This window comes from Haliotis asinina, chromosome 13, assembly GCF_037392515.1.
Source record: "Haliotis asinina isolate JCU_RB_2024 chromosome 13, JCU_Hal_asi_v2, whole genome shotgun sequence".
Classification (NCBI taxonomy): Eukaryota; Metazoa; Mollusca; class Gastropoda; order Lepetellida; family Haliotidae; genus Haliotis; species Haliotis asinina.
The window spans coordinates 6525158-6552581 of record NC_090292.1 but is presented as its reverse complement, the minus strand read 5'-3'; the positions used below and the strand labels follow the sequence as shown (position 1 = coordinate 6552581).

The window sequence follows — 27424 nt, the reverse complement described above, 5'->3', positions numbered from 1 at the left end:
AGGTTGTTTATAGCAGAATTCCAGCACCTTCCTTTGCCATGACTGTTGTTGTTGATGCTGTTATCATTGTTATTGTTCTTGTTGTTTTTGTTGTTGTTATCAACCAAAGCTTTTAAATGCCACTCAAAGAAGGTATCAGCCATACCACCCTTAAACACTGCTATACATCTATAAATAATGTTATAGCCACTATTCTATATATTTGTAATCTGTCAATTTACACTTATTTCAATATGCCAACTGATAATTGAGGAGGAGGTACTGTTCTACAAACAGCAAAATCAGCAGTGATGTGTTCATCCCTTTGAGCATGTGCAGAATGTTGTCAGTATGTCCTCACTGACCCCGAGACTCCAAACATGCTGATATCTTGTTTGTCTATGTCAAGCAGAGCTATCAGGTTGATAACGATCATATCATCACAGCCAGCTTGTCTTCAGTATTCTCTCCTGAAGTTCAAGTAACTTCATGGATAAAAATGATAGGTTACTGGTTTCATTTTCAGGATTACAAAAATGTTGTTCAAAAACCCTGGTCAGTTAACAAAAAAAATCGTTTTCTGTGTTTCAAAAATCTGAATATGTTGCCATGAAAATGTTGTAACTTGTACTCATGTCATCATTTATATTCTTAACAAATATACACCCATCCAAATATATAGCATTGTCATCAATATTATATTTGGGATTACATTTCATTTTTTTCAGTAAATTAAAGATTCTAGTTCTTTTGTTAGGTTGAGACCCATCTGGATTTTGAACCCACACGCTAAGGCACCTGATCACCCACACAAATTGTCATCCAACCCACTCAGCCTCCATGTATTTCACAAAAAATGGAAGGGAGATAACTGAGATAAGGTGCCTGAGTCTGAGTCATGTTGGTTACAGCAAAACAAAACAGAGACTAAATGACCTATCAGCACTCAGAATACATTGCACAACATTTCGTGTACATCATTGTATCAAACTCCTCTGTACACTGGGGTTGCACAACATCCTTGAATGGAGTAAAGATAGACACACGTCACCTGATAGTGAAGTGGTCCAATGTTTCTAGGGCTGCAGTTAAGCAGAAAACCTGTCATGTTGGGGTGTCACTACATCTCAACACCTATATAAATAATATTATAATTCTGTATACTTTAAGGCTATAAATCTAAAACACACTGACACAATGTCTACATGTAAAATGTAAATAACTGGATCTTGAGCAGACAATCCAGTGATCAACATCATGAGCACTGACCCACACAATTCCAATACAATGATGTGTGAAAAAAGTCAGTGAGTCTGACCACCCGATCCTGTATGTCACCTCATATGATAAGCATTGCTTTGCTAAAGACAAATTCTAACTCAGTCCTTCATGGGTCCTCCCCATAATAAATGACAGATAAAATTTGGTTCACTACATCATGATGAAATACGATAAGCCTGCTCAACAACATTTCTTATACAAATACTTTGAAAGGTTTCACAAAATACTGTAAAGATTTTCGCTATTTATCATGGTCTCAGTACAACTAATTTGTTGGTACATATTGATACCATGCCTACTGTAAAATGTAATATGGTTTTTATATACCCAGGTGACTCGTGAAGGTCCCAGGGTAGAAAAGGCCTTCAACAACCCATACTTGCCATAAAAGGCGACTATGCTTATCGTAAGAGGTGATAAACGGGATCGGGTGGTCAGGCTCGCTGACTTGGTCATCACATCTTCGGTTCCCTATTGTGCAGATCAATGCTAATGTTGTTGATCACTGGATTGTCTGGTCCAGACTCGATTATTTACGGACCGCTGCCATACAGCTGGAATACTTTTGAGTGCAGCATAAAACTAAACTCACTCACATACCCAGGTTTTTTATCTTGTTGTGGTTAACCCACAGTGTGTTGAGCTGGGGAAGATGTGGCAGTTTCACCTGGCAGCTGATGTTGTTGTGATCAAGGATCAGAGTCGACACTCTGGGGAAGTCACTCATAAAACGTAAATCTCTGGCAAAGATAAGGAAAAAGCAGGCACAATGTTTTCAAGTATGACCATGCAGAAACAAATTTATGGTCTCTGATCGGGCTGAATCTTTCATTTCCCATGTAGTTCATTTGAACTCAAGGATTATGAAAACAGGCAGAATTAAAATAATCATAATCAGAGTGTAAGAATGAAGATTTTTATGGATATCAACTCCTTTATTATGAGAACACAATCACCTGATGAAGGAGTAAGCATTAACTCCGAAACATTGTCTTCTCATAATAAAGAAGTTGATATCCATAAAATCTTCATTCTTATGTATTTCACTTCTAAATGCCCTTCAAGGACTTGATAATCAGAGTGTATTCTCATGATATAAATCACTGCTAATTTTCTTAATTAACCAGTAACAATCATGAAATGGAGGAACTGAAACACTTAGCAGGGTTACATCTGAATTTACATGCATTCATATCGCATTATAAGGAAATGTGAATTATTTTCATCTTTGTTAGGAATCATGTCATTAATGTGGGTTCAGTTCTCAGCCACATCATACCAATGACATTAAAATATGGCACTTGTTGGTCCCAGCCTGGCACTCAGCATTAATAGGTATAGTAAGGACTGGTTGGCTCCAAGTCAGCTTACTGTATCTGAATTGGGTATCCATGCATGCACATTGTCATATGAGCGAAAAAATCTTAAATACTGCCTTAAACCCACACTTGCACTATAAAACTTGGGCTAGTACAGCACCCACACAAAAACATGCAGGCAAATTCTTATATGAGTGAAAAATTCTTAAAATCTTAGCCCACTGGTCTGTTGTCATATGAACTAGTTCCACCCATGGCCCTCAGAAACCCAAATTACAAACTGACATGCATACCTCAACCTAAATATATATTCAGTATACTGGAACAGGTATAAAAACAGTCAATGAATTTAAGTCAGTGTTGGAATATTACACTGGGAAGGGCTCCCCCTACATAAAATTTACCATCTAAAACAAGGGGCGTACGGGCGGAACTCTTTCCAAAACACCTTTGATTGACCTAACACAGACCATTTTGTTGGTTTTCATCTTGAACTGACAGAAGAAAATGCAATCACTTGAACAAAAGATTTTGCGAAACAGCTACATTGATCGATATTCAACCAATAATATGTTATCGACATGTATCGGGGATGTCTGTGTAAACAAGGATACGTCACTCGGTTGTAGCTCAAATCCAGTTCCTCGATCATTCCTCCATATTTTTCAGCAAGATCAAAGGGAACTTCAACTAAGTCAAGATATGCCAGTGTCCATCTTCTCTTTGATTCTGCCATTTCTACGACAGGGCGATATCGTGACAGATGTGACAGCTGACGAAAACTGTCAGTGATAAAAATAGAACTTGTCACTTGAACCAAGGGTTGTTACTTGAATCTAATTAAATGAAACATAGAAACGAATGGAACTGAGTAGTTCTAATCCTTTCCATGGGTGTTAGATTCCATGCCGCACGGTTTACAGTCATTTAACACTAACAGTGACAGCGACATGGCAGCCACCATTTTGTTTATCACATGACTTCGAAGCGAGACCTTCCGAGATGCAACGCGTTTGTTCGAGATTCGTGAAGAAACATGGCGGTGGAAATCGAGTCAGCGGAGTAAGTATGAACATTAATGCATTGAATGCCGCATGACATGCATACATGCAAATTAATCTATAGGTAAACCTTACCAAAATAGGTTTTGCATGATATGTGTTATAAGTGATGAGATGTGTTTCAAGCAGAGAACTCTTTATGCACTCATAAATGCGATACACATGAGCGAGATGCCGGCATTGTTTTAGAAGGATCTTAAAATGCTTGGGGTTTCTTTCTCATCATATCAGCCTAGCGCATGAGTCACGTTACCATACACTGCGGGGCACTGAATCGGGGCTTTAGGCAGTACTGCATTTTCCGGGGCGCACTCGTTCAGAATAATTAGCGCTCTAAAGACCGGTAAGGGTACCAGACCCAACCCCACAAGCCCTAACCCTTATGATCGTAAAGGGTGCCTTACCCTAACCCCAAAACCTAATTATCGCAAAAGATGGTGGCTGGCTGTTGCTACGGCTGGTAAGTTACATCCTAGCTGGGCTTTGTTTGCACTATCGTCTTTGCTCCATACACTTGTTTCAATATTAGAAATCGCGTTTCGAAGGGAGATAACTGTTCCACATAATTATCGTACCGTTACTCATTTTCACCCAAACCCAATTTTCGCTCAGCCGTTTTGAATCCCGAAATCTATGAGAATTTATGACATGTGTATTGTTTACAAACACTGAAACAAGCATTGTACCACTGCTGCTCAAGCAACAAAATGCTGAGGATCAGTGCACAAAAGTTGAGTTATGGAAACAATTTTTGAAATGTGTGATTTTTTAACCAGAGGTCCCTAATACCAGTAAATTGTTTCTAAGTAAACTTTGTATTAGAACATTTTTAGATATGTAAAAGTTAACAGAAATAGTCGGCCACCTTAATTCAAGTTTAATAATTTCACTTTGTGATTGGATACCCCTGCAGTATGTAGTGCATGACATAAATAGCTTGCCAGTGAGGGGAGCGAAAATAGGTAACGTCAACCCAGAGTCCAGAGTATCATGGTGGCTATGAGTCTGCCGAAGCTAACGCAAAACCTTTCACTTCATTTTCAAACACATTAATCAATGATAAGGAATCAAATACATCATATTAACTAGTAGGTATGGCCATATGCTTATTCTGTTATCAGCACTTGTTTTTTATGAGAGCGAAAAACGGTGACCCAAGGATATTATCTGGGTCCAAGGGCAGAAATCGGCCAGACCGCTACTACCCCAAATTCACCAAGACCCTAAGTGAAGAAAGAGCGACAGGTGGCAGCCTGTGCCAATTAGTGCTAAAAACTACTTTCAGTGAACAGCAGCCTTACACTGAGTATTCATATAGCATCTACTCTATCTCATAGATAGTCATGACAATTGGCTCCATGGCAGACCATACAACAGAGCAAAGACCACCTGTATTTAGTACTTGTTCATCTAGATTCCATCCAGTCAACATTTTGTCTTTAGTAGCCCTATGGAGTTTTGACGTTTGATCCTTCACTGTACAGTGGAAGCTGTCAAAACTGGCACTCACTAGGACTGAAGAAATAATCCTGTTTAGACAATGTGCCAGATTATGGAGCTGATGATACATGTAGTAGCCACGGATGAGATTATATGCCAGTGTTGACAACTTGCAGAACTGGACTGATGTCATTTTTGACAGCTTCCACCGTATATATTTAGTTGCCTCTTTGATTGCTTGAACATGATCATTATTTGGTTTGATTTTAGTGTTGTGAGGCTCATTGAGCAATACCTGAAAGAAAACAACCTCCTGAGAACTCTCTCCATACTTCAGGTAATAATCAGTGCACAGCACAATGATACCACATTAAGACCTTTGAGGTTCTGGCTCTTCAAATCTTGACCAGACATCCCTGCATAACTACAATGAGTAGAGTAGTACATGAAGGGGTTTACAGTTTCTTGCTATCATCCAAGTCACTGAACTCTACCAGTCAGTTCACTAGGTTACTTCTTTTACTTCATTCTTACCTTAGACTAATTTAGAGGTATAGGGAAGCTACATGTCTGCATAACTACAATGAGTAGAGTAGTACATGAAGGGGTTTACAGTTTCTTGCTATCATCCAAGTCACTGAACTCTACCAGTCAGTTCACTAGGTTACTTCTTTTACTTCATTCTTACCTTAGACTAATTTAGAGGTATAGGGAAGCTACATGCCTGCATAACTACAATGAGTAGAGTAGTACATGAAGGGGTTTACAGTTTCTTGCTATCATCCAAGTCACTGAACTCTACCAGTCAGTTCACTAGGTTACTTCTTTTACTTCATTCTTACCTTAGACTAATTTAGAGGTATAGGGAAGCTACATGTCTGCATAACTACAATGAGTAGAGTAGTACATGAAGGGGTTTACAGTTTCTTGCTATCATCCAAGTCACTGAACTCTACCAGTCAGTTCACTAGGTTACTTCTTTTACTTCATTCTTACCTTAGACTAATTTAGAGGTATAGGGAAGCTACATGTCTGCATAACTACAATGAGTAGAGTAGTACATGAAGGGGTTTACAGTTTCTTGCTATCATCCAAGTCACTGAACTCTACCAGTCAGTTCACTAGGTTACTTCTTTTACTTCATTCTTACCTTAGACTAATTTAGAGGTATAGGGAAGCTACATGCCTGCATAACTACAATGAGTAGAGTAGTACATGAAGGGGTTTACAGTTTCTTGCTATCATCCAAGTCACTGAACTCTACCAGTCAGTTCATTAGGTTACTTCTTTTACTTCATTCTTACCTTAGACTAATTTAGAGGTATAGGGAAGCTACATGCCTGCATAACTACAATGAGTAGAGTAGTACATGAAGGGGTTTGCAGTTTCTTGCTATCATCCAAGTCACTGAACTCTACCAGTCAGTTCACTAGGTTACTTCTTTTACTTCATTCTTACCTTAGACTAATTTAGAGGTATAGGGAAGCTACATCCCTGCATAACTACAATGAGTAGAGTAGTACATGAAGGGGTTTACAGTTTCTTGCTATCATCCAAGTCACTGAACTCTACCAGTCAGTTCACTAGGTTACTTCTTTTACTTCATTCTTACCTTAGACTAATTTAGAGGTATAGGGAAGCTACATGTCTGCATAACTACAATGAGTAGAGTAGTACATGAAGGGGTTTACAGTTTCTTGCTATCATCCAAGTCACTGAACTCTACCAGTCAGTTCACTAGGTTACTTCTTTTACTTCATTCTTACCTCAGACTAATTTAGAGGTATAGGGAAGCTACATGTCTGCATAACTACAATGAGTAGAGTAGTACATGAAGGGGTTTACAGTTTCTTGCTATCATCCAAGTCACTGAACTCTACCAGTCAGTTCATTAGGTTACTTCTTTTACTTCATTCTTACCTTAGACTAATTTAGAGGTATAGGGAAGCTACATGCCTGCATAACTACAATGAGTAGAGTAGTACATGAAGGGGTTTACAGTTTCTTGCTATCATCCAAGTCACTGAACTCTACCAGTCAGTTCACTAGGTTACTTCTTTTACTTCATTCTTACCTTAGACTAATTTAGAGGTATAGGGAAGCTACATGTCTGCATAACTACAATGAGTAGAGTAGTACATGAAGGGGTTTACAGTTTCTTGCTATCATCCAAGTCACTGAACTCTACCAGTCAGTTCACTAGGTTACTTCTTTTACTTCATTCTTACCTTAGACTAATTTAGAGGTATAGGGAAGCTACATGCCTGCATAACTACAATGAGTAGAGTAGTACATGAAGGGGTTTACAGTTTCTTGCTATCATCCAAGTCACTGAACTCTACCAGTCAGTTCACTAGGTTACTTCTTTTACTTCATTCTTACCTTAGACTAATTTAGAGGTATAGGGAAGCTACATGCCTGCATAACTACAATGAGTAGAGTAGTACATGAAGGGGTTTACAGTTTCTTGCTATCATCCAAGTCACTGAACTCTACCAGTCAGTTCATTAGGTTACTTCTTTTACTTCATTCTTACCTTAGACTAATTTAGAGGTATAGGGAAGCTACATGTCTGCATAACTACAATGAGTAGATTAGTACATGAAGGGGTTTACAGTTTCTTGCTATCATCCAAGTCACTGAACTCTACCAGTCAGTTCATTAGGTTACTTCTTTTACTTCATTCTTACCTTAGACTAATTTAGAGGTATAGGGAAGCTACATGTCTGCATAACTACAATGAGTAGAGTAGTACATGAAGGGGTTTACAGTTTCTTGCTATCATCCAAGTCACTGAACTCTACCAGTCAGTTCATTAGGTTACTTCTTTTACTTCATTCTTACCTTAGACTAATTTAGAGGTATAGGGAAGCTACATGTCTGCATAACTACAATGAGTAGATTAGTACATGAAGGGGTTTACAGTTTCTTGCTATCATCCAAGTCACTGAACTCTACCAGTCAGTTCATTAGGTTACTTCTTTTACTTCATTCTTACCTTAGACTAATTTAGAGGTATAGGGAAGCTACATGTCTGCATAACTACAATGAGTAGAGTAGTACATGAAGGGGTTTACAGTTTCTTGCTATCATCCAAGTCACTGAACTCTACCAGTCAGTTCACTAGGTTACTTCTTTTACTTCATTCTTACCTTAGACTAATTTAGAGGTATAGGGAAGCTACATGTCTGCATAACTACAATGAGTAGAGTGGTACATGAAGGGGTTTACAGTTTCTTGCTATCATCCAAGTCACTGAACTCTACCAGTCAGTTCACTAGGTTACTTCTTTTACTTCATTCTTACCTTAGACTAATTTAGAGGTATAGGGAAGCTACATGTCTGCATAACTACAATGAGTAGAGTGGTACATGAAGGGGTTTACAGTTTCTTGCTATCATCCAAGTCACTGAACTCTACCAGTCAGTTCACTAGGTTACTTCTTTTACTTCATTCTTACCTTAGACTAATTTAGAGGTATAGGGAAGCTACATGCCTGCATAACTACAATGAGTAGAGTAGTACATGAAGGGGTTTACAGTTTCTTGCTATCATCCAAGTCACTGAACTCTACCAGTCAGTTCACTAGGTTACTTCTTTTACTTCATTCTTACCCTTAGACTAATTTAGAGGTATAGGGAAGCTACATGCCTGCATAACTACAATGAGTAGAGTAGTACATGAAGGGGTTTACAGTTTCTTGCTATCATCCAAGTCACTGAACTCTACCAGTCAGTTCATTAGGTTACTTCTTTTACTTCATTCTTACCCTTAGACTAATTTAGAGGTATAGGGAAGCTACATGCCTGCATAACTACAATGAGTAGAGTAGTACATGAAGGGGTTTACAGTTTCTTGCTATCATCCAAGTCACTGAACTCTACCAGTCAGTTCACTAGGTTACTTCTTTTACTTCATTCTTACCCTTAGACTAATTTAGAGGTATAGGGAAGCTACATGCCTGCATAACTACAATGAGTAGAGTGGTACATGAAGGGGTTTACAGTTTCTTGCTATCATCCAAGTCACTGAACTCTACCAGTCAGTTCACTAGGTTACTTCTTTTACTTCATTCTTACCCTTAGACTAATTTAGAGGTATAGGGAAGCTACATGCCTGCATAACTACAATGAGTAGAGTGGTACATGAAGGGGTTTACAGTTTCTTGCTATCATCCAAGTCACTGAACTCTACCAGTCAGTTCATTAGGTTACTTCTTTTACTTCATTCTTACCTTAGACTAATTTAGAGGTATAGGGAAGCTACATGTCTGCATAACTACAATGAGTAGAGTAGTACATGAAGGGGTTTGCAGTTTCTTGCTATCATCCAAGTCACTGAACTCTACCAGTCAGTTCACTAGGTTACTTCTTTTACTTCATTCTTACCTTAGACTAATTTAGAGGTATAGGGAAGCTACATGCCTGCATAACTACAATGAGTAGAGTAGTACATGAAGGGGTTTACAGTTTCTTGCTATCATCCAAGTCACTGAACTCTACCAGTCAGTTCACTAGGTTACTTCTTTTACTTCATTCTTACCCTTAGACTAATTTAGAGGTATAGGGAAGCTACATGTCTGCATAACTACAATGAGTAGAGTGGTACATGAAGGGGTTTACAGTTTCTTGCTATCATCCAAGTCACTGAACTCTACCAGTCAGTTCATTAGGTTACTTCTTTTACTTCATTCTTACCTTAGACTAATTTAGAGGTATAGGGAAGCTACATGTCTGCATAACTACAATGAGTAGAGTAGTACATGAAGGGGTTTACAGTTTCTTGCTATCATCCAAGTCACTGAACTCTACCAGTCAGTTCACTAGGTTACTTCTTTTACTTCATTCTTACCCTTAGACTAATTTAGAGGTATAGGGAAGCTACATGTCTGCATAACTACAATGAGTAGAGTAGTACATGAAGGGGTTTACAGTTTCTTGCTATCATCCAAGTCACTGAACTCTACCAGTCAGTTCACTAGGTTACTTCTTTTACTTCATTCTTACCCTTAGACTAATTTAGAGGTATAGGGAAGCTACATGCCTGCATAACTACAATGAGTAGAGTGGTACATGAAGGGGTTTACAGTTTCTTGCTATCATCCAAGTCACTGAACTCTACCAGTCAGTTCATTAGGTTACTTCTTTTACTTCATTCTTACCTTAGACTAATTTAGAGGTATAGGGAAGCTACATGTCTGCATAACTACAATGAGTAGAGTAGTACATGAAGGGGTTTACAGTTTCTTGCTATCATCCAAGTCACTGAACTCTACCAGTCAGTTCATTAGGTTACTTCTTTTACTTCATTCTTACCTTAGACTAATTTAGAGGTATAGGGAAGCTACATGTCTGCATAACTACAATGAGTAGAGTAGTACATGAAGGGGTTTACAGTTTCTTGCTATCATCCAAGTCACTGAACTCTACCAGTCAGTTCATTAGGTTACTTCTTTTACTTCATTCTTACCTTAGACTAATTTAGAGGTATAGGGAAGCTACATGTCTGCATAACTACAATGAGTAGAGTAGTACATGAAGGGGTTTACAGTTTCTTGCTATCATCCAAGTCACTGAACTCTACCAGTCAGTTCATTAGGTTACTTCTTTTACTTCATTCTTACCTTAGACTAATTTAGAGGTATAGGGAAGCTACATGTCTGCATAACTACAATGAGTAGAGTAGTACATGAAGGGGTTTACAGTTTCTTGCTATCATCCAAGTCACTGAACTCTACCAGTCAGTTCATTAGGTTACTTCTTTTACTTCATTCTTACCTTAGACTAATTTAGAGGTATAGGGAAGCTACATGTCTGCATAACTACAATGAGTAGAGTAGTACATGAAGGGGTTTACAGTTTCTTGCTATCATCCAAGTCACTGAACTCTACCAGTCAGTTCATTAGGTTACTTCTTTTACTTCATTCTTACCTTAGACTAATTTAGAGGTATAGGGAAGCTACATGCCTGCATAACTACAATGAGTAGAGTAGTACATGAAGGGGTTTACAGTTTCTTGCTATCATCCAAGTCACTGAACTCTACCAGTCAGTTCATTAGGTTACTTCTTTTACTTCATTCTTACCTTAGACTAATTTAGAGGTATAGGGAAGCTACATGTCTGCATAACTACAATGAGTAGAGTAGTACATGAAGGGGTTTACAGTTTCTTGCTATCATCCAAGTCACTGAACTCTACCAGTCAGTTCACTAGGTTACTTCTTTTACTTCATTCTTACCTTAGACTAATTTAGAGGTATAGGGAAGCTACATGTCTGCATAACTACAATGAGTAGAGTAGTACATGAAGGGGTTTGCAGTTTCTTGCTATCATCCAAGTCACTGAACTCTACCAGTCAGTTCACTAGGTTACTTCTTTTACTTCATTCTTACCCTTAGACTAATTTAGAGGTATAGGGAAGCTACATGCCTGCATAACTACAATGAGTAGAGTAGTACATGAAGGGGTTTACAGTTTCTTGCTATCATCCAAGTCACTGAACTCTACCAGTCAGTTCACTAGGTTACTTCTTTTACTTCATTCTTACCCTTAGACTAATTTAGAGGTATAGGGAAGCTACATGCCTGCATAACTACAATGAGTAGAGTAGTACATGAAGGGGTTTACAGTTTCTTGCTATCATCCAAGTCACTGAACTCTACCAGTCAGTTCACTAGGTTACTTCTTTTACTTCATTCTTACCTTAGACTAATTTAGAGGTATAGGGAAGCTACATGCCTGCATAACTACAATGAGTAGAGTAGTACATGAAGGGGTTTACAGTTTCTTGCTATCATCCAAGTCACTGAACTCTACCAGTCAGTTCATTAGGTTACTTCTTTTACTTCATTCTTACCTTAGACTAATTTAGAGGTATAGGGAAGCTACATGTCTGCATAACTACAATGAGTAGAGTAGTACATGAAGGGGTTTGCAGTTTCTTGCTATCATCCAAGTCACTGAACTCTACCAGTCAGTTCACTAGGTTACTTCTTTTACTTCATTCTTACCCTTAGACTAATTTAGAGGTATAGGGAAGCTACATGCCTGCATAACTACAATGAGTAGAGTAGTACATGAAGGGGTTTACAGTTTCTTGCTATCATCCAAGTCACTGAACTCTACCAGTCAGTTCACTAGGTTACTTCTTTTACTTCATTCTTACCCTTAGACTAATTTAGAGGTATAGGGAAGCTACATGCCTGCATAACTACAATGAGTAGAGTAGTACATGAAGGGGTTTACAGTTTCTTGCTATCATCCAAGTCACTGAACTCTACCAGTCAGTTCATTAGGTTACTTCTTTTACTTCATTCTTACCTTAGACTAATTTAGAGGTATAGGGAAGCTACATGTCTGCATAACTACAATGAGTAGAGTAGTACATGAAGGGGTTTACAGTTTCTTGCTATCATCCAAGTCACTGAACTCTACCAGTCAGTTCACTAGGTTACTTCTTTTACTTCATTCTTACCTTAGACTAATTTAGAGGTATAGGGAAGCTACATGCCTGCATAACTACAATGAGTAGAGTAGTACATGAAGGGGTTTACAGTTTCTTGCTATCATCCAAGTCACTGAACTCTACCAGTCAGTTCATTAGGTTACTTCTTTTACTTCATTCTTACCTTAGACTAATTTAGAGGTATAGGGAAGCTACATGCCTGCATAACTACAATGAGTAGAGTAGTACATGAAGGGGTTTACAGTTTCTTGCTATCATCCAAGTCACTGAACTCTACCAGTCAGTTCACTAGGTTACTTCTTTTACTTCATTCTTACCTTAGACTAATTTAGAGGTATAGGGAAGCTACATGTCTGCATAACTACAATGAGTAGAGTAGTACATGAAGGGGTTTACAGTTTCTTGCTATCATCCAAGTCACTGAACTCTACCAGTCAGTTCACTAGGTTACTTCTTTTACTTCATTCTTACCTTAGACTAATTTAGAGGTATAGGGAAGCTACATGCCTGCATAACTACAATGAGTAGAGTAGTACATGAAGGGGTTTACAGTTTCTTGCTATCATCCAAGTCACTGAACTCTACCAGTCAGTTCATTAGGTTACTTCTTTTACTTCATTCTTACCTTAGACTAATTTAGAGGTATAGGGAAGCTACATGCCTGCATAACTACAATGAGTAGAGTAGTACATGAAGGGGTTTACAGTTTCTTGCTATCATCCAAGTCACTGAACTCTACCAGTCAGTTCACTAGGTTACTTCTTTTACTTCATTCTTACCTTAGACTAATTTAGAGGTATAGGGAAGCTACATGCCTGCATAAGTTACAGAAATATTTATGTGAAAACTTAATTTCTATTTTATAAGTCTGATGTGTAGAAATATCGTTGAATTTTTGTGAACACACAATAAATTTGATTTTACATGTGTACAAACAAAAACGGATAAAATAACTGAGGTATACAGAATTTTGTACACTATTTCATTTTGTGGATAAAAGCTATAATGAGGTTCTTGAGAGGTATTTAGAAGTTGGTATTTTAATAGACGACAAAATGTTACGGATGTCAACTTCTTCTTTATTATTTTCGCAGCGTTTCTGGGCTATTCCTTGCCCCCTCGTCCTTCATCCACCTGACGAAGGAGCAAGGAATAGCCCAGAAACAATAACAATATAACAATATAACAATAACAATAACGAAGTTGCCATCCATAACATTTTATCGTATAAAAGCTATAATGTATAATACTATATACATGGCTATATGTAATTTGGATATTTTTTCTTCAAAGAAGCATTTGTATCTTATTGAGATGTTGCCTCTCCTTTATCGGTTATTTCAACAGTTGATTCATAGTGTGTTTGTAGTTATGAATTAATTCTTGTAGAGGTCAGGCAAATAGGAGTAGATTTCAGCTGTCTGTATTTTGTTAACTGAATGTGGTGTTATTTAGAAATGACAATCAAGTCAACTATGAGACGAATCTGTTTCAGGAGGAGAGTGGTATCTCACTGAACACTGTAGACTCAGTGGACAGTTTTGTGAGTGACATCAACAGCGGCCACTGGGACACGGTCCTCCAGGCCATACAGACGCTCAAGTTGCCAGACAACAAGCTGATAGAGCTGTACGAACAGGTAATTCATTGCATGATAAAATTGTGGCATCAGTGCGAAACAAGCTGTAGTTATGGTGCTGTGTGAACAGGCAGATCAAACACCAACAATACTAAACCTAAACAGCACTAACTCATCAGCAAAAGGAACTACCATTGGTGATCAAGCTGTATGAACAGGTAGATATGGCCTTAGAGTCTAACTTAGAGTACTGTCCCGTCTCCCACTGGCCATAGAACTGTACATGCTGACACTCAGTGCCAGTGACAGGTAGATATGGCCTTAGAGTCTAACTTAGAGTGCTGTCCCGTCTCCCACTGGCCATAGAACTGTACATGCTGACACTCAGTGCCAGTGACAGGTAGATACGATACAGGAAAATAGCACGTGATTAATTCTGATTTTTGTCATATCTCATTGCATGCAGTATGATGATACAATGTTTAACATCTTTATCAATTCAGGCAAACATTCTTAAAATCACAGTTACGAATAACATGATGTTGTGTTAATTTGACAGATATTTTCACTTGGGTTTGTATCCTGTCATAGTTCTTCATACTGAGACTATTTTTAATTTTTAATTTTTAATGATATTATGACAGAAAGAGTCTTTAGCTGACATTTTTCTGTGATTGTTTCAGATTGTGTTGGAGTTGATTGAGCTGCGTGAGCTGGGAGCAGCAAGGTCGCTGCTCCGCCAGACCGATCCAATGATCATGTTGAAGCACAACCAGCCTGACAGATACATCCATCTTGAGAACATGCTGTCCAGGTCCTACTTTGACCCCAGGGAGGTTTGTCTTTTTAGTTCTTATGCTGCATCTGTAACTACTGTGTGAAATAGTTTCCAAAGTTTGCTAGCCAGTCGGGCTAGTTATGTCTGAAAGTAGCGCACAAAATAATTCACAAATCTGAAATTTGAATGTAGCAAAAGATTACCAAAAGATGCATGTGTTTGAGAATAAGCTATTGACAGCGTGACATAGGTTTCATCATTGTGCTGCCAGTGTGATAAACATTTTTGTCAGGTCCTAATCTAGCATGATTTAAAAGTGTATTATAACTTAACAAGTTGGATAGAGTAATATATAATTTATTTGGAGACCCCATGAAGATTCACTCGCCAGTCGGGCCAGTGACTGTGTATATTTGCTGACCTGAATGTGATCTTTACTAGCCATGGGTCAATAGATCATTGGCTATTTGGGTTGCTGATGATACATTCATGGATTGGGTGAAGGTTGTGCGTTACATGGGTATAGTGTGAGTTGTTGTGGCTTTAGTTAGACAAGGATATTACAAAAATCTTACTCTCTAAACTGTCCACCTTCAAGCCTCCAAACACCACACCTCTTCCCCTGCAGCAGTACACCAAGTTAGATCCTGTAGTTTACAATCAGGGGTGGATACAGATTTTTGAGAAAGAGGGATGCACATAATTGAGAAAAGGAGGGGTTTGGGGTGTTGCACACTTCATTTAAAGGCGAGTTTCCATTGTCTTTTTAAGTGTAGGGGGTGAGGCTCTCCCCTGCAGATCACTTCTCAATCCACCTAGTCAGAAATACCATCAAAACCAAATTAGAAAACGCGTGCCTGAAATGTTGTGTTTATGCTCATCCTTTAGCCACAAAGTAACCTATTGGTTAATGTGCCAGTTCCTCACACCAAAGGCTGAGGTTTGATTCCTCATGTGGGTACGATTTGTGAAGCCCATTGTTTGTGTCCCTTGCCATGATATTGTTGGAACATTGCTATAGCAGTGTAAAACCCAACACACTCACTCACTCACTTCACCTTGTAGGCTTATCCAGAAGGCCAAACTAAAGAAAAGCGTCGCAACGCCATTGCTACAGCTCTGGCTGGCGAGGTGAATGTGGTGCCACCCTCCCGTCTCCTGGCGCTTCTAGGACAGGCTCTCAAGTGGCAGCAGCACCAAGGTCTTCTACCTCCAGGTAGGCATGTTAACATCCTACAACCAGGGTCAGCTGTAGATCACAGTATTTTGTCTAGTGGCTATTGGAAGGGAAACAATTATTGCAACATGTTATTGTGATATTTATTATCTATTGCAACATACTATTCCAACCAATCATAGTTTTTTCCTGCTTAATTTGTCTCATTTGAAGTAATTTCCTAAATGAATGTATGGTTTTTATTAAATGAAAAATAAAATGGAAATAGTTTTAGTCTCTTTAAAGAACTGAAGAGAAACATTAAATCCAGATGAAGTAGACAGTTAAGACATAAACTCAATGAATCTGCCTTTTAAGTCTGCACCAAAACAATGAAAAAAATCCCAAAACGAAATACAGTCACTTACTAAACTATTGATAGGCACACATACTATCAATGCAACTATAGTTGTCATTTCTGCCATCTATTAATTGTCACAGCCTTATTACCGGTCATTTTGCCGCCATAAAGCTTGAATATTGCTGAGTGCAGCATAAACTACACTCACTCTCACTCACTCACACTCACTCACACTCACTCACTCACTCACTCACTCACTCACTCACTCACTCACTCACTCACTCACTCACTCACTCACTCACTCACTCACTCACAGTGCCATGCCTTAACATTAACTAATGACTATCTTTGCACAAAGAAACCTTAAAAAATCTTGATCCTCTATTCCAGGTACAACTGGGGATGTGTTCCAAGGCTGTGGTCTAAAATAGTATCTCCCTTAAACATGATTTTGTATTTCCGATACAGCTATGAATGTGTTTTAAGGCCACAGGATTTAGTACCTCCCACTCGTTGCTTCTTATAACCCATGCATGATTGTGTACTCCAGGCACAACCATTGATGTGTTCCGAGGCAAGGCTGCAGTCAAGGAACAGGAGGAAGAGAAGTATCCCACACAGCTCAGCAAGACAATCAAGGTACACACATGGTCATTACCCTTGTGTCTGGTGTTAGAGACTGATGGGGGCATGCTTATATAAGGGAGGTAACTCTCATTCCTAAACAATGGTTCTGTGTTAACTAACAGACATAAATCTGAATGATGCTGTTGCCATTAAGAATGGTATTATTGTCAGATGTTAACACTGTTAAGTCTGTTACTAGTGTTAAGGTATAGGAGTTACTACATATCATCATATCACTAAGATGGCATTGTTGAATGGGTGCCAGGCCACATTTCATGAAGCTGTAGTGATGGTATGGCAGTTGTCTGTGTACCCATAATAATATGTCATCTCTATGAAACAGAGATGTGGTGTTTTAGTTTGACTGAAGATACTGAAAAAGTGACTGTGTTTTCTACTTGTGTCCTGTGCAACTGTCTGATGCCTGTTTTCCAATCTGGATCTTATGCCTGTTTCCACCTGTGTCTTGTGCCTGTGTCCTACCTGAGTCTTCTGTCTGTGTTTACTACCTATGTCTTGTGCCTGAAGCTGTTTCTTAACAGTGTTGTATGCCTGTATTTCCTCTGTGTCATGCACCTGGTTCATACCTGTGTCGTGTTCCTGTGTTTCCTACTTGTTTCTTGTGCCTGTTTCTAACCTGTGTCTTGTGTATGTGTGTCCTGCCTATGTTTCCTACCTGTTTCCTACCCATGTCTTGTGCCTGTGTTTCCAACCTGTGTCTCTTGCCAGTGTTTCCTGTGTCTGATGCCTATGGTTTTGTTTTTGCTTGTGTCTGATGCTTGTGTTTCCTACCTGTGTCTTGTGCTTGTGTCTGAATCCAGTGTTTCCAACCTGTGTCTTGCACCTGTGTTTCCTATCTGTGTTGTGTCTGTGTTGCCTATCCGTGAAGATTCGGGGTAGAATAGTCCTTCAAAAACCCATGCTTGCCATAAAAGGTGACTCTGCTTATCATAAGACTAACGGGATCGCTTGTCAGACTTGCTGACTTGGTTGACACATGTCATCGGTTCCCATTTGCACAGATCAGTACTCATGCTATTGATCCCTGGATTGTCTGGACCAGGCTTGATTATTTACAGACGTCGCCATATAGCTGGAATATTGAAGAGTGCAGTGTAAATCTAAACTCACTTTCTCACTCACTGTTCCCTACCTGTTTTTCATGCCTGTGTTGCAGTTCGGTCAGAAAGCCCATGTAGAGTGTGCAAGGTTTTCTCCTGATGGCCAGTACCTGGTGACAGGGTCAGTGGATGGCTTTATAGAAGTGTGGAATTTCACCACTGGCAAGATCAGGAAGGATTTGAGATATCAAGCACAGGTGAGTTCCCTCCACACTTCACTGTCCAGATGGAAGCTGCAGTGGCTGAGCAGGTCAGGAGGCTGATTTTGTGTGCTTAGGTGCCCATGTCTGATGGTCTGTGTTCGAATCCTGGATGGAACTCAACCCAACTAAAGAAGTAGAAATTACCACTAGAATTTGCACTTTACTCAGAACTGGCTTGTGAAGATCTGGATGAGAATTGATCTTCAGTAATGTCTTGTGTTCTGATACTTCTCCACTATACCCTGGATGCATCTATGGTCCTGCCAGGTGAATTTATTACCTTCCTTCCCTGGCTTTTTACCCAATCAGGTGTTTACGCTGGGAAGTTGGGCGAACCATTCACAACTCCCTTTCACTTTTTAAATTATCTAACAGATTAAACTTGGCTGTACAAATGATGCGGGGGTACTCTGCAAGAGGTAGAAAGAGTTTGTACCTGTATTTTTACGTTTCGAAAGTTTCGTAAGTTTCAAACCTGTCAATTTGTCTGCATGATTTCCCCAAATTGTGAGTCGCACTGTGAACAAACTTTCGCAGTTGCAACTGCTATCTTTGTGGACACTGGCAAGCTAGGTTGTAACGGCAGCTAAGCTGATTGGCTACTGTGAGAATACGGAGCCAGCCAAGGGAGATAATAAAATTATCTTGACGAACCGTAGATACATGCAGGGTATAGTGGAGACTTATCGGAATGTATACCCTGGAGATATCGAGGATGTGTCGTAAGAGGCTACTAATGGAGTTGGGTTGTCATGCTCGATGACACGTCATTTCACCCCAGCTGTGTAGATAGTCACTACATTGATGCAGTGGGTCACACTGGATTGTCTGGTCCATGCTCGTTTATTTACGGAATATTGCTGTCGCTGGAATATTGCTGAGTGCGGCATAAAAATATGTTAATGTTATTTTATTATCACTGCTTTTTGCTCAGGTCTGTCTGATCCATGCTTGCTGTAAGAGATGACCAGCAGTGATTGTGTGGTCAGACTGGCTGACTTTGTTGGCTCATGTCATCGTAGCTAACGTTTGTAGATCAATGTCTGTGTTAACCATTGGATTGTCTGGTCCAGACTCTGATATATACAAACAGCCGCCATAATGCAGGAATGTTATTAAGTGTGGTGTTCAACAACAAAACAAACGTGCAGATTGGTAAATCAAATATCAAACTACGTTGCCTATTGACTTTAGTGTTATTACAGTGCTCATGACGTTGATCACTGGATTCCTTGCTTCTTCAGGATAACTTCATGATGATGGACGATGCTGTTTTATGTATGAGCTTCAGCCGGGACTCTGAAATGCTTGCTACAGGGGCCCAGGATGGGAAAATAAAGGTGAGTCTGTATCTCTGTTGGTATACGCCTTGATGACGACTGTCATGTGATGTGATGATCCGTGGTAGAATAGGCCTTCATCAGCTCAAGCTTGCCATAAGAGGCCACTACCCTTGTCATAAGAGGCAACAAAAGGAATTGGGTGGTCGGGCTTGCTGACTTGGTTGACATATGTCATTGGTTCCCAGTTGTGCAGATCAAAGCTCATCCTGGTGATCACTGGATTGTCTAGTCCAGACTTACAGACGGACACCATATGGCTTGAATACTGCTGAGTGCTGCATAAAACTAAACTCACTCACACTCACCGAGGAGGACTGTCAGATGAAGGTGAGCATCAGTCCTGTCAGCACATCAGCAGGACAGAAAAGATAATGCAGCTATCTTTATCTCTGAGTGTGATGCTTTAACAAAACCGTAGGGTATTGTTATCATTGTTCCTATTACTATAAGATATTCATATAGTGCACATATCCACACAACAGGTCATTGCTCATGCTCTATCACTGGACGTCAGTGTCAACAGCATTTCATATTACCAATCTCATCTCCGTTGAGAGTAAGGCTGTTACAATTCACTCACGTATTTGGTGAATCAAACTGTAGCCATCATTAATTCAGTTTGTTATTCATGGTCACCAGAACCAAATAATTTTTCCTTATCCTGACACATGTTTTTTATGCTTGTCTCCTCCTCCTATGCGATGAAGGGGATTTCAAGTGTTTCACTATCTTCAAATTTAGGGAGGAGATAAGCACAATAAGTATGAGTCAGGATAGTGTAAAATATCAATTTTATTCAGAAAATTGCATTTTTATTCAGAAAATTACATTTAATGAATATTTACGATATTTTTAACAGTGTTTAACTTTAAGGGAGTGTGTTGTACTTGAACCTTTATCAAAGATGTGCAGTAATGGAATATGTACTGGCCTTGCGATTGCATGTGATGTTAGTTTGCCAAGGCCGTTGACAATAAATACTGCATACCAAATTTGAATTTCAAGAGGTCACTGTGACAAATTAACACTGTCAACATGGGCCTTCCATATTGTGCATCAATTATAATCTTTATTCATTACCAAATATTTGTGATAGTATCATATTTGTGAAATAATGCATTCATTGCAGCCCTAGAGTATACAACTCTTGCTGCCACAAGGCACCCCAAGCTTTGTGGCTTTCTCATCCTGATGAGGTTAAGGTTCCTTGAGCATTTTCTTGTAAGAGGCAATTAAATGGATTTGTATTAATGCTGGAATGTGAGGCCAAGACTAAGTTGTTCTCATATAGCTGGAATGCCATTTACTTTGAAATTGATTGATGAAGACATCAAAGATAGGACAGGGCTTTTTGCCTCATATGATCCCCTTTGCTCATTAGTTATAGACTGATACTGTATAGCCCGAATATTGCTGAGTGTGGCTTTAAACAACAACAAAACAAACCCCAAACAATGCAGTAGACTTATTATTTCTGCCTAGTGACAGCTTTCCTTTTGACTTCAGGTGTGGAAGATTCTCACTGGCCAGTGTCTTCGGAAGTTTGAGAAGGCTCACAACAAGGGCGTGACCTCCATCACCTTTGCCAAGGACAACAGTCAGCTGCTCAGTGCTTCCTTTGACCAAACTATCAGGTACGTGAGGCTCATCGATATTCATCCTCTCCTTCTCATCAAAACTCAATCCTTCACTCACTCACTCACTCCTTCACTCACTCCTTCTCTCACTCACTCACTCACTCACTCACTCACTCACACATCAGTCATATCAAACACTGATATTCATCCAGTCTGGTGGTAAACAGTGAGATCAGTCCACGTAGTTAGTCCTGGCTAGATAATAATTAGATCACCAGTTTGACACTGAGTTGGCCTTAAGAGGGTGAAGGTTGGTTCAATGCCCAGACAGTGCTCTTGTTGCTAACGTGAGAGGTGACAGGGCAATATGTATCCAGGACCAATTGCACAAGCCCTCACTCGCTTGCTTGCCTACCCACCCACCTGAGCAATCAATCACACTCTCATCTGCTCACTCACATAGACCTTCACTTGCTCACATGAACAGACACTCACTCACTCACTCAGATAGCAAATGCTCACGCTCACTTGCTCTCTCCCTTACTCACTCTCTCTCAAACACATCCAAAATCTGTCTTGCATCAACAATCACTCCTTGTCTCACTCAATCCATCACTTACTAACTTATCAAAACTCACTCTTACATCAACACACCCTCCGTCTGTTGCTCACTTACTCACCAACATGTCCAAAATCATTCACACCACTTACTCACCCACTCACTCACTCACTCATTCAGATCAACACCCACATAAAAGATCACTCATATCACATCAAACCTCTCTCCCTAACCTCACTAAATCACACCCAACTCTAGCAATGTTAATGACCCTAGTCCTTGCCTTATGTTGTGTATTTGTACCTGTGGCTCTCTGTTTTCAGAGTACATGGTCTGAAGTCGGGTAAAACACTTAAGGAGTTTAGAGGCCACACATCCTTCGTTAACGATGCAGTGTTCACACAAGACAGTCATCACATCATCAGGTAACTTCACCTCTATCTTTGTCCACGCTCAGTTATGTGTCACAGCTGTCATGACACATGAAGATCTGGGTAGGAATGCCTCTTGGACAACACATGCTTTGAAAACAGATATGATGAGTGGGAAGTGGGCAGGCTTACTGACTTTGCTAAGATGTGTTCTTGTTGTGATTGTGTAGATCGATGCTCATACTGTCAATCACTGGATTGTCAGGCCCATACGTAAACACTGCTCACGTATACCTAGAAAACAGCTGAGTGCAGCATTAACAGAGCCTAAGTCATCATCATGAGTGAAAGGTTCTGAGTTGATCTGTGACGGCTATCCTCAGGTTTCTCGTCCATGTGTTATTTAGGAGATAAACATCATGTGTCAGCAAATTCCTGGGTCTTATGGAGTATTTGAAGCACAGGAATTTTTTTGGAACCATTGTCACCTAAACAACATATGATGTTTATCAACACAGTAAACACAAAAATAAACCAAAAGGTCCACAGTGGTTTACTGTGTGCACTCAGTTACATTGAGAACGGGTACAACAGTGAAGTATCATCAGCTGTCCGAAACTGCTCATTTGTGACGTCATTCCAAGTATATGTGACAGTACCCCTGGTAATACAACTATACAATTGTGTGAGATATTTCTACATGTCAATACGCCTTGAACAGTCTTGCAATTTCCAGGAATTGAATACTATACAATCAATGTTTTCAGCCAATTAGGTTGCAGACTGCGGTAACATTTGGTTTATAATATATTGACATATTTGAATACACATCAGTGAGTCCAGTTGTCCTTCCTCAGCACACTGTTGAGTGCCAGAGATTCAACAGTTCATTGATTGCTATGTCAGAGTGCAGTCCCCAGGACTGAATTACAAACCAATGAAACACTGCACATAGCTTTTTTTGAAGTTCACTTGTGTTCTCCCAACACTTTCAGCGCAAGTTCAGATGGTACAGTCAAAGTGTGGAATGTTAAGTCCACCGAGTGTCAGAGCACCTTCAAGTCTCTCGGTGGTACAACCAGTACAGATATCACAGTGCACAGCGTTCACCCACTTCCCAGAAACGTGGAGCAGTTCATTGTGTGTAACAGATCCAACACTGTCGTCATCATGAACCTCCAGGGTCAGGTGTGTAGCATGTGAGAGATCCTACAAATGGACGTCAGCTAACACCTGTTGAATCGTTGTACACATGCTGTGGATATGTTATTTGCACATGTTGATTACTTATTAAGCTTAAAGAGAGCCATGAAGATCCGGTTTCAAATTACACAAAACGAATGAAATGATCATAGATTTTAGAAAAGCGAAGTCAACAATATATGCTGTAAATATTGAAGATAATGACTTTGAAAGTATAACTGAATACAAATATTTGGGCACTGTCTTAGATTTGAAACTTTCTGGAACAAATACACTGAGAAATTATCTGAAAAGGGACAACAATGCTTGCTTTGTTTTGTGGAAGTTGAATCATTTTAAAATTGTCTGAACTTTCATGATTTTATTTCTCAAAATCTTTATTCAAAGTGTCATAACTTTTATTTTCTTGAGTTTGTTTGGGAACCTGTCCAGAATAAAAACAAACTCTCAAAAATCGTAAACACTGCATCAAAACTTCTTGGGCATCCGGTCTGAAGTATCGGCAGTTGTTGTCATTACCAAATTTCTGAAATGGCAAATTTTATGTGATCCTACTCTTTTCAGAATATTCAGCATTATTTTCTGGACGCAGACTCTGTATATTCTGACTTTTGGAACAAACAGGGTTCACCACTCATTTGTTCCAACTAGTATTAGATGTATTTATGACAAATCCAGTAAATGTAAAAATTCTTGTCATTATGTATGTTCACTGAACATATATATATCCTGATTATTTTAAACAATTACCATGTTCAGTGTCATGTATGTCTGCTTTATGAAATGCTTGTCCTAAGAGGTGAATATCGGGATTGAGTGGTCAGGCTTGCAGATTTGTTGTCATTGTAACCCCATTTTGTAGATTGATGCTCATGTTGTTGTTCACTGGATTTTCTGATCTAGACTCGATTATTTACAGACTCGTGTCATACAGCTGAAATATTGCTGAGTGTGCAGCAACGGCAAACAAATGAAGTTGGTTTGTTGATTTGACACGTGATACTTACAGATTGTGCGTAGTTTCTCCAGCGGTAAGCGAGAGGGGGGAGATTTCGTGTGTGCATCACTATCTCCGCATGGGGAGTGGATCTACTGCGTTGGAGAGGATATGGTGCTGTACTGCTTCAGTGTGACGACTGGAAAACTGGAGAGAACTCTCACAGTGAGTATATTACTTCTGAAGTATAAATTGTCCCTGACAGAGGCTGAAGCAGCTTTAACAGCACATACTCCAACCACTATTGGGAATTAAGCTTAGACATCACGTCACTGGTGAGGCTGGTGTTGTTCAGAGGTGGGGAGACTGAGAAAAAGTTGGAGACATTGACTAAAAGGTAGAGATCTTGACAAAAAAGTGGGCGATTGACAGAAAGGTGGGGAGACTGGCTAAAAAGTGAAGACTGGCAAAAGGTCGACGTATTGACAAAAGGGTGGAAAATTAAGATTGGCTGGAGGACAAGCATCCCTGAAAGAAGACCAAGTTCAATTTTTGCAGTTGAACTGTACATTTAGTAATGCAACACAAATTCCATTTTAATCGCGATGCTAACCTAAAGATCCCCACACTGATGTTGATGAAATATTGTTTCAGGTACATGAGAAGGATGTGATTGGCATCTGTCATCATCCTCACCAGAACTTAATATCAACATATTCCGAAGATGGACTTCTTAAGATGTGGAAGCCTTGACAGTGGTGTGAATATGTGTTTGAGCATCTGTATTGGGAGACTTCCTGGTTCAACAACACCTTACGTGAACTCTGGCAAGCTGATTTGACGTAACAGTGAAATGTCCATCTACTGGACAGTGCCTGTAATGTTTGTATTTTCTCAATGGAACTATGAATTATAAATCTTCAGGCAAATCTTCCCTGTATTCTGAAAATATGAATTATTATTGTTTTTATGATGTGTTTATTTTTCTAAAGCATTTGAATAGTTTTACTAAACAAATTGTTAAAGAAAAAATAGAGCTTGGCAGTTTGACCAAATCTTTTCAAAACAATCTCTGTTAAAATAAATGATGAAAATATACTTCATGAATTAACTTATTAACTGATTATTTAAATGCTTAAGACTTTGAAATATGGTCCGAGGTTAGACTGTTTCCTAGCTTAACTGCCCAGACAGTATAAATGAACATCAGTCAGTGAACTCTTAGCATGATCCAGATGTGCCAAGTACAACTAACTACTCATGCATCTTTTATCTCTTATCTTCAAAACTGGTCATCTGTTGGTTTAATAGAATTAGAGAATGATTAGGAGTTTCATTTAAGGCGTTTGGCCAGAAACAGCAGCAAATTTTCAATGTGAATATCTTTCTCATGAAAAGAACCATTAAGTGTACACTATGTGTAACTTTAAATTGAATGTGCTCAGAAAACAGAACACAGGGACTTATGGAATTCACAAATACCGTATTTGATAATGTGATCTTGATAAGGTCATCATGTCTCCCTGGCTTCATCAAAGGCTTATGATCATCATGGTACCATGTTGACATCTTTTGACTACAAACAAATCTTAGTCCTCCTTCTTGAGGTTGATTGGACATGATACAGCATGATAAGACTTTATGGATAACAACTTCTTGTTCATTGCATATTGCAACCTTTTAATGTTGATTCTGGAGAAAGTGAATGACTATGAGACAGTAATGCATTAAACTTGCCTGACAAGCCAATAATCACTCATGGTGCATGGTATATCTGATACAGCTGACCTCCATAAGCCTTCCTGGAGCATCCATCGTATGGAGTCCAGAGAGGACAACTGCAGGTGGATCTGGAGGATTTAGTGGTAGGTGGAATACAGCAGGTGTCCATCTTCAGAATGTGTACATAATTTGTAACTTTTTCCACCAGATGTTCATGACATCTTAATGAAGCTTTATCCTTCATGGACCAATAAACTATTGAACTCACCAAACGTTGCTTTTGCTTCAAAGATTCTGATTACAGTCATGGGGTAGGGATGAGGTCCTGCTGTTGGCTGGTGTTTCTTTCGTGTGTTGTTTCTTTGGTACTTCCTGTTTGTCACACAGATAACTAAGGTGTGCAAGGAAGCAAAAGTCACCCAGATTTTGTTTATTGGTTTGTCAGGCAGTATGATAGCCTCGTGGTGAAAGCGTTTGCAAGTCACTCTGAGAACGGGGATCAGTTCCCCACATGGATGCAATGTGTGGAGCCCATTTCTGGGGTACATTTGTTGTTACATGGCCAGAATATTCTAAAAGTGAGCTAAAACTAAACTTTTGCTCACTCAACTGTTGGTTTGTTTGCATCAGTTGGTGGGTTCAGCAGTTGTACACGTCTATGATGTTTCGGTAATATCAATCAGTTGTTTCAAAGGCATTTAGAAGTTGGAGGAATCAAACCAAAAGTGCTTTATGGTTCAACTTCTTTATTATACAAGGTCACAACACAGCACAGGCCAACAACACCTAAATGCAACAATCCAGCAGGATGCATTTACCAGATCCAATGCAGTTGTAAAGAGACATATTGGTGAAACTGGTCGACCACTGGCTATCAGGTTAAAAGAACACAAAACATCAGTTCAAAATTTGGATCAGAAGTCTGCTCTATGTGAACACATCATGCACAACCCCAATCACAAGATTGTTTGGGACAACACCAGGACATTAGTTAGGAACCCCAATGACTTAAAAAAAACCGGAAGCTCCTAGAAGCCATTGCAATCAAGCGGAACAATCCCTCAATCAATAGAGACGGAGGTGTTGTCTTACCCAATGCATGGAACCACCTTATCCTCAGTGACTAATCTTTATCCAAACATCTTTACCTGTAACTCGTTTACCTAATCAACACAAGCCTGTACATCAATCAATCGAAGCCTGTACATCAAGTAATAGAAACCTGTATATCTTGTTACCCATTGTTATCAGTCTACTGTTATGTGTACTTCACCTGAAGAAGAGACTAGAATCTGTCTCCAAACGTTGTGACCTTGTATAATAAAGAAGCTGAACCATAAA

General features: G+C 39.3%; 2 protein-coding genes across 2 annotated transcripts in view; one reads left to right on the top strand and one right to left on the bottom strand.

Annotated features, from left to right (window-relative positions):
* Positions 1-3563, bottom strand: part of LOC137260316 (leucine-rich melanocyte differentiation-associated protein-like) — a 10678-nt gene extending 7115 nt beyond the window's left edge. Inside the window, exons 1-2 of the mRNA XM_067797996.1 lie at positions 3194-3563; positions 1861-2000 (exon numbers count right to left, since the gene is read on the bottom strand). Of these exons, the coding sequence (XP_067654097.1) occupies positions 1861-2000; positions 3194-3315 (262 nt within the window). The 5' untranslated portion in view covers positions 3316-3563. The remainder of the gene's footprint in view (positions 1-1860; positions 2001-3193) is intronic.
* Positions 3551-27424, top strand: LOC137260315 (WD40 repeat-containing protein SMU1). Its single transcript, XM_067797995.1, has 13 exons — positions 3551-3641; positions 5351-5417; positions 14042-14185; positions 14809-14961; positions 15969-16119; positions 16971-17059; positions 18225-18365; positions 19616-19711; positions 21221-21348; positions 22174-22275; positions 23217-23409; positions 24434-24586; positions 25016-27424. The coding sequence occupies exons 1-13, from the start codon at positions 3616-3618 to the stop codon at positions 25112-25114; spliced, it is 1542 nt and encodes a 513-aa protein (XP_067654096.1). The 5' UTR covers positions 3551-3615; the 3' UTR covers positions 25115-27424.

What these genes read in the sequence shown, in the direction of transcription:
- LOC137260315 (XM_067797995.1), top strand. Translation starts at nt 3,616, where the DNA reads ATGGCGGTGGAAATCGAGTCAGCGGA. An exon ending in CCAAGGTCTTCTACCTCCAG is followed by an intron (nt 16,120 to 16,970) that starts GTAGGCATGTTA and finishes TGTGTACTCCAG; the next exon opens with GCACAACCATTGATGTGTTC. An exon ending in AACTGGAGAGAACTCTCACA is followed by an intron (nt 24,587 to 25,015) that starts GTGAGTATATTA and finishes ATATTGTTTCAG; the next exon opens with GTACATGAGAAGGATGTGAT.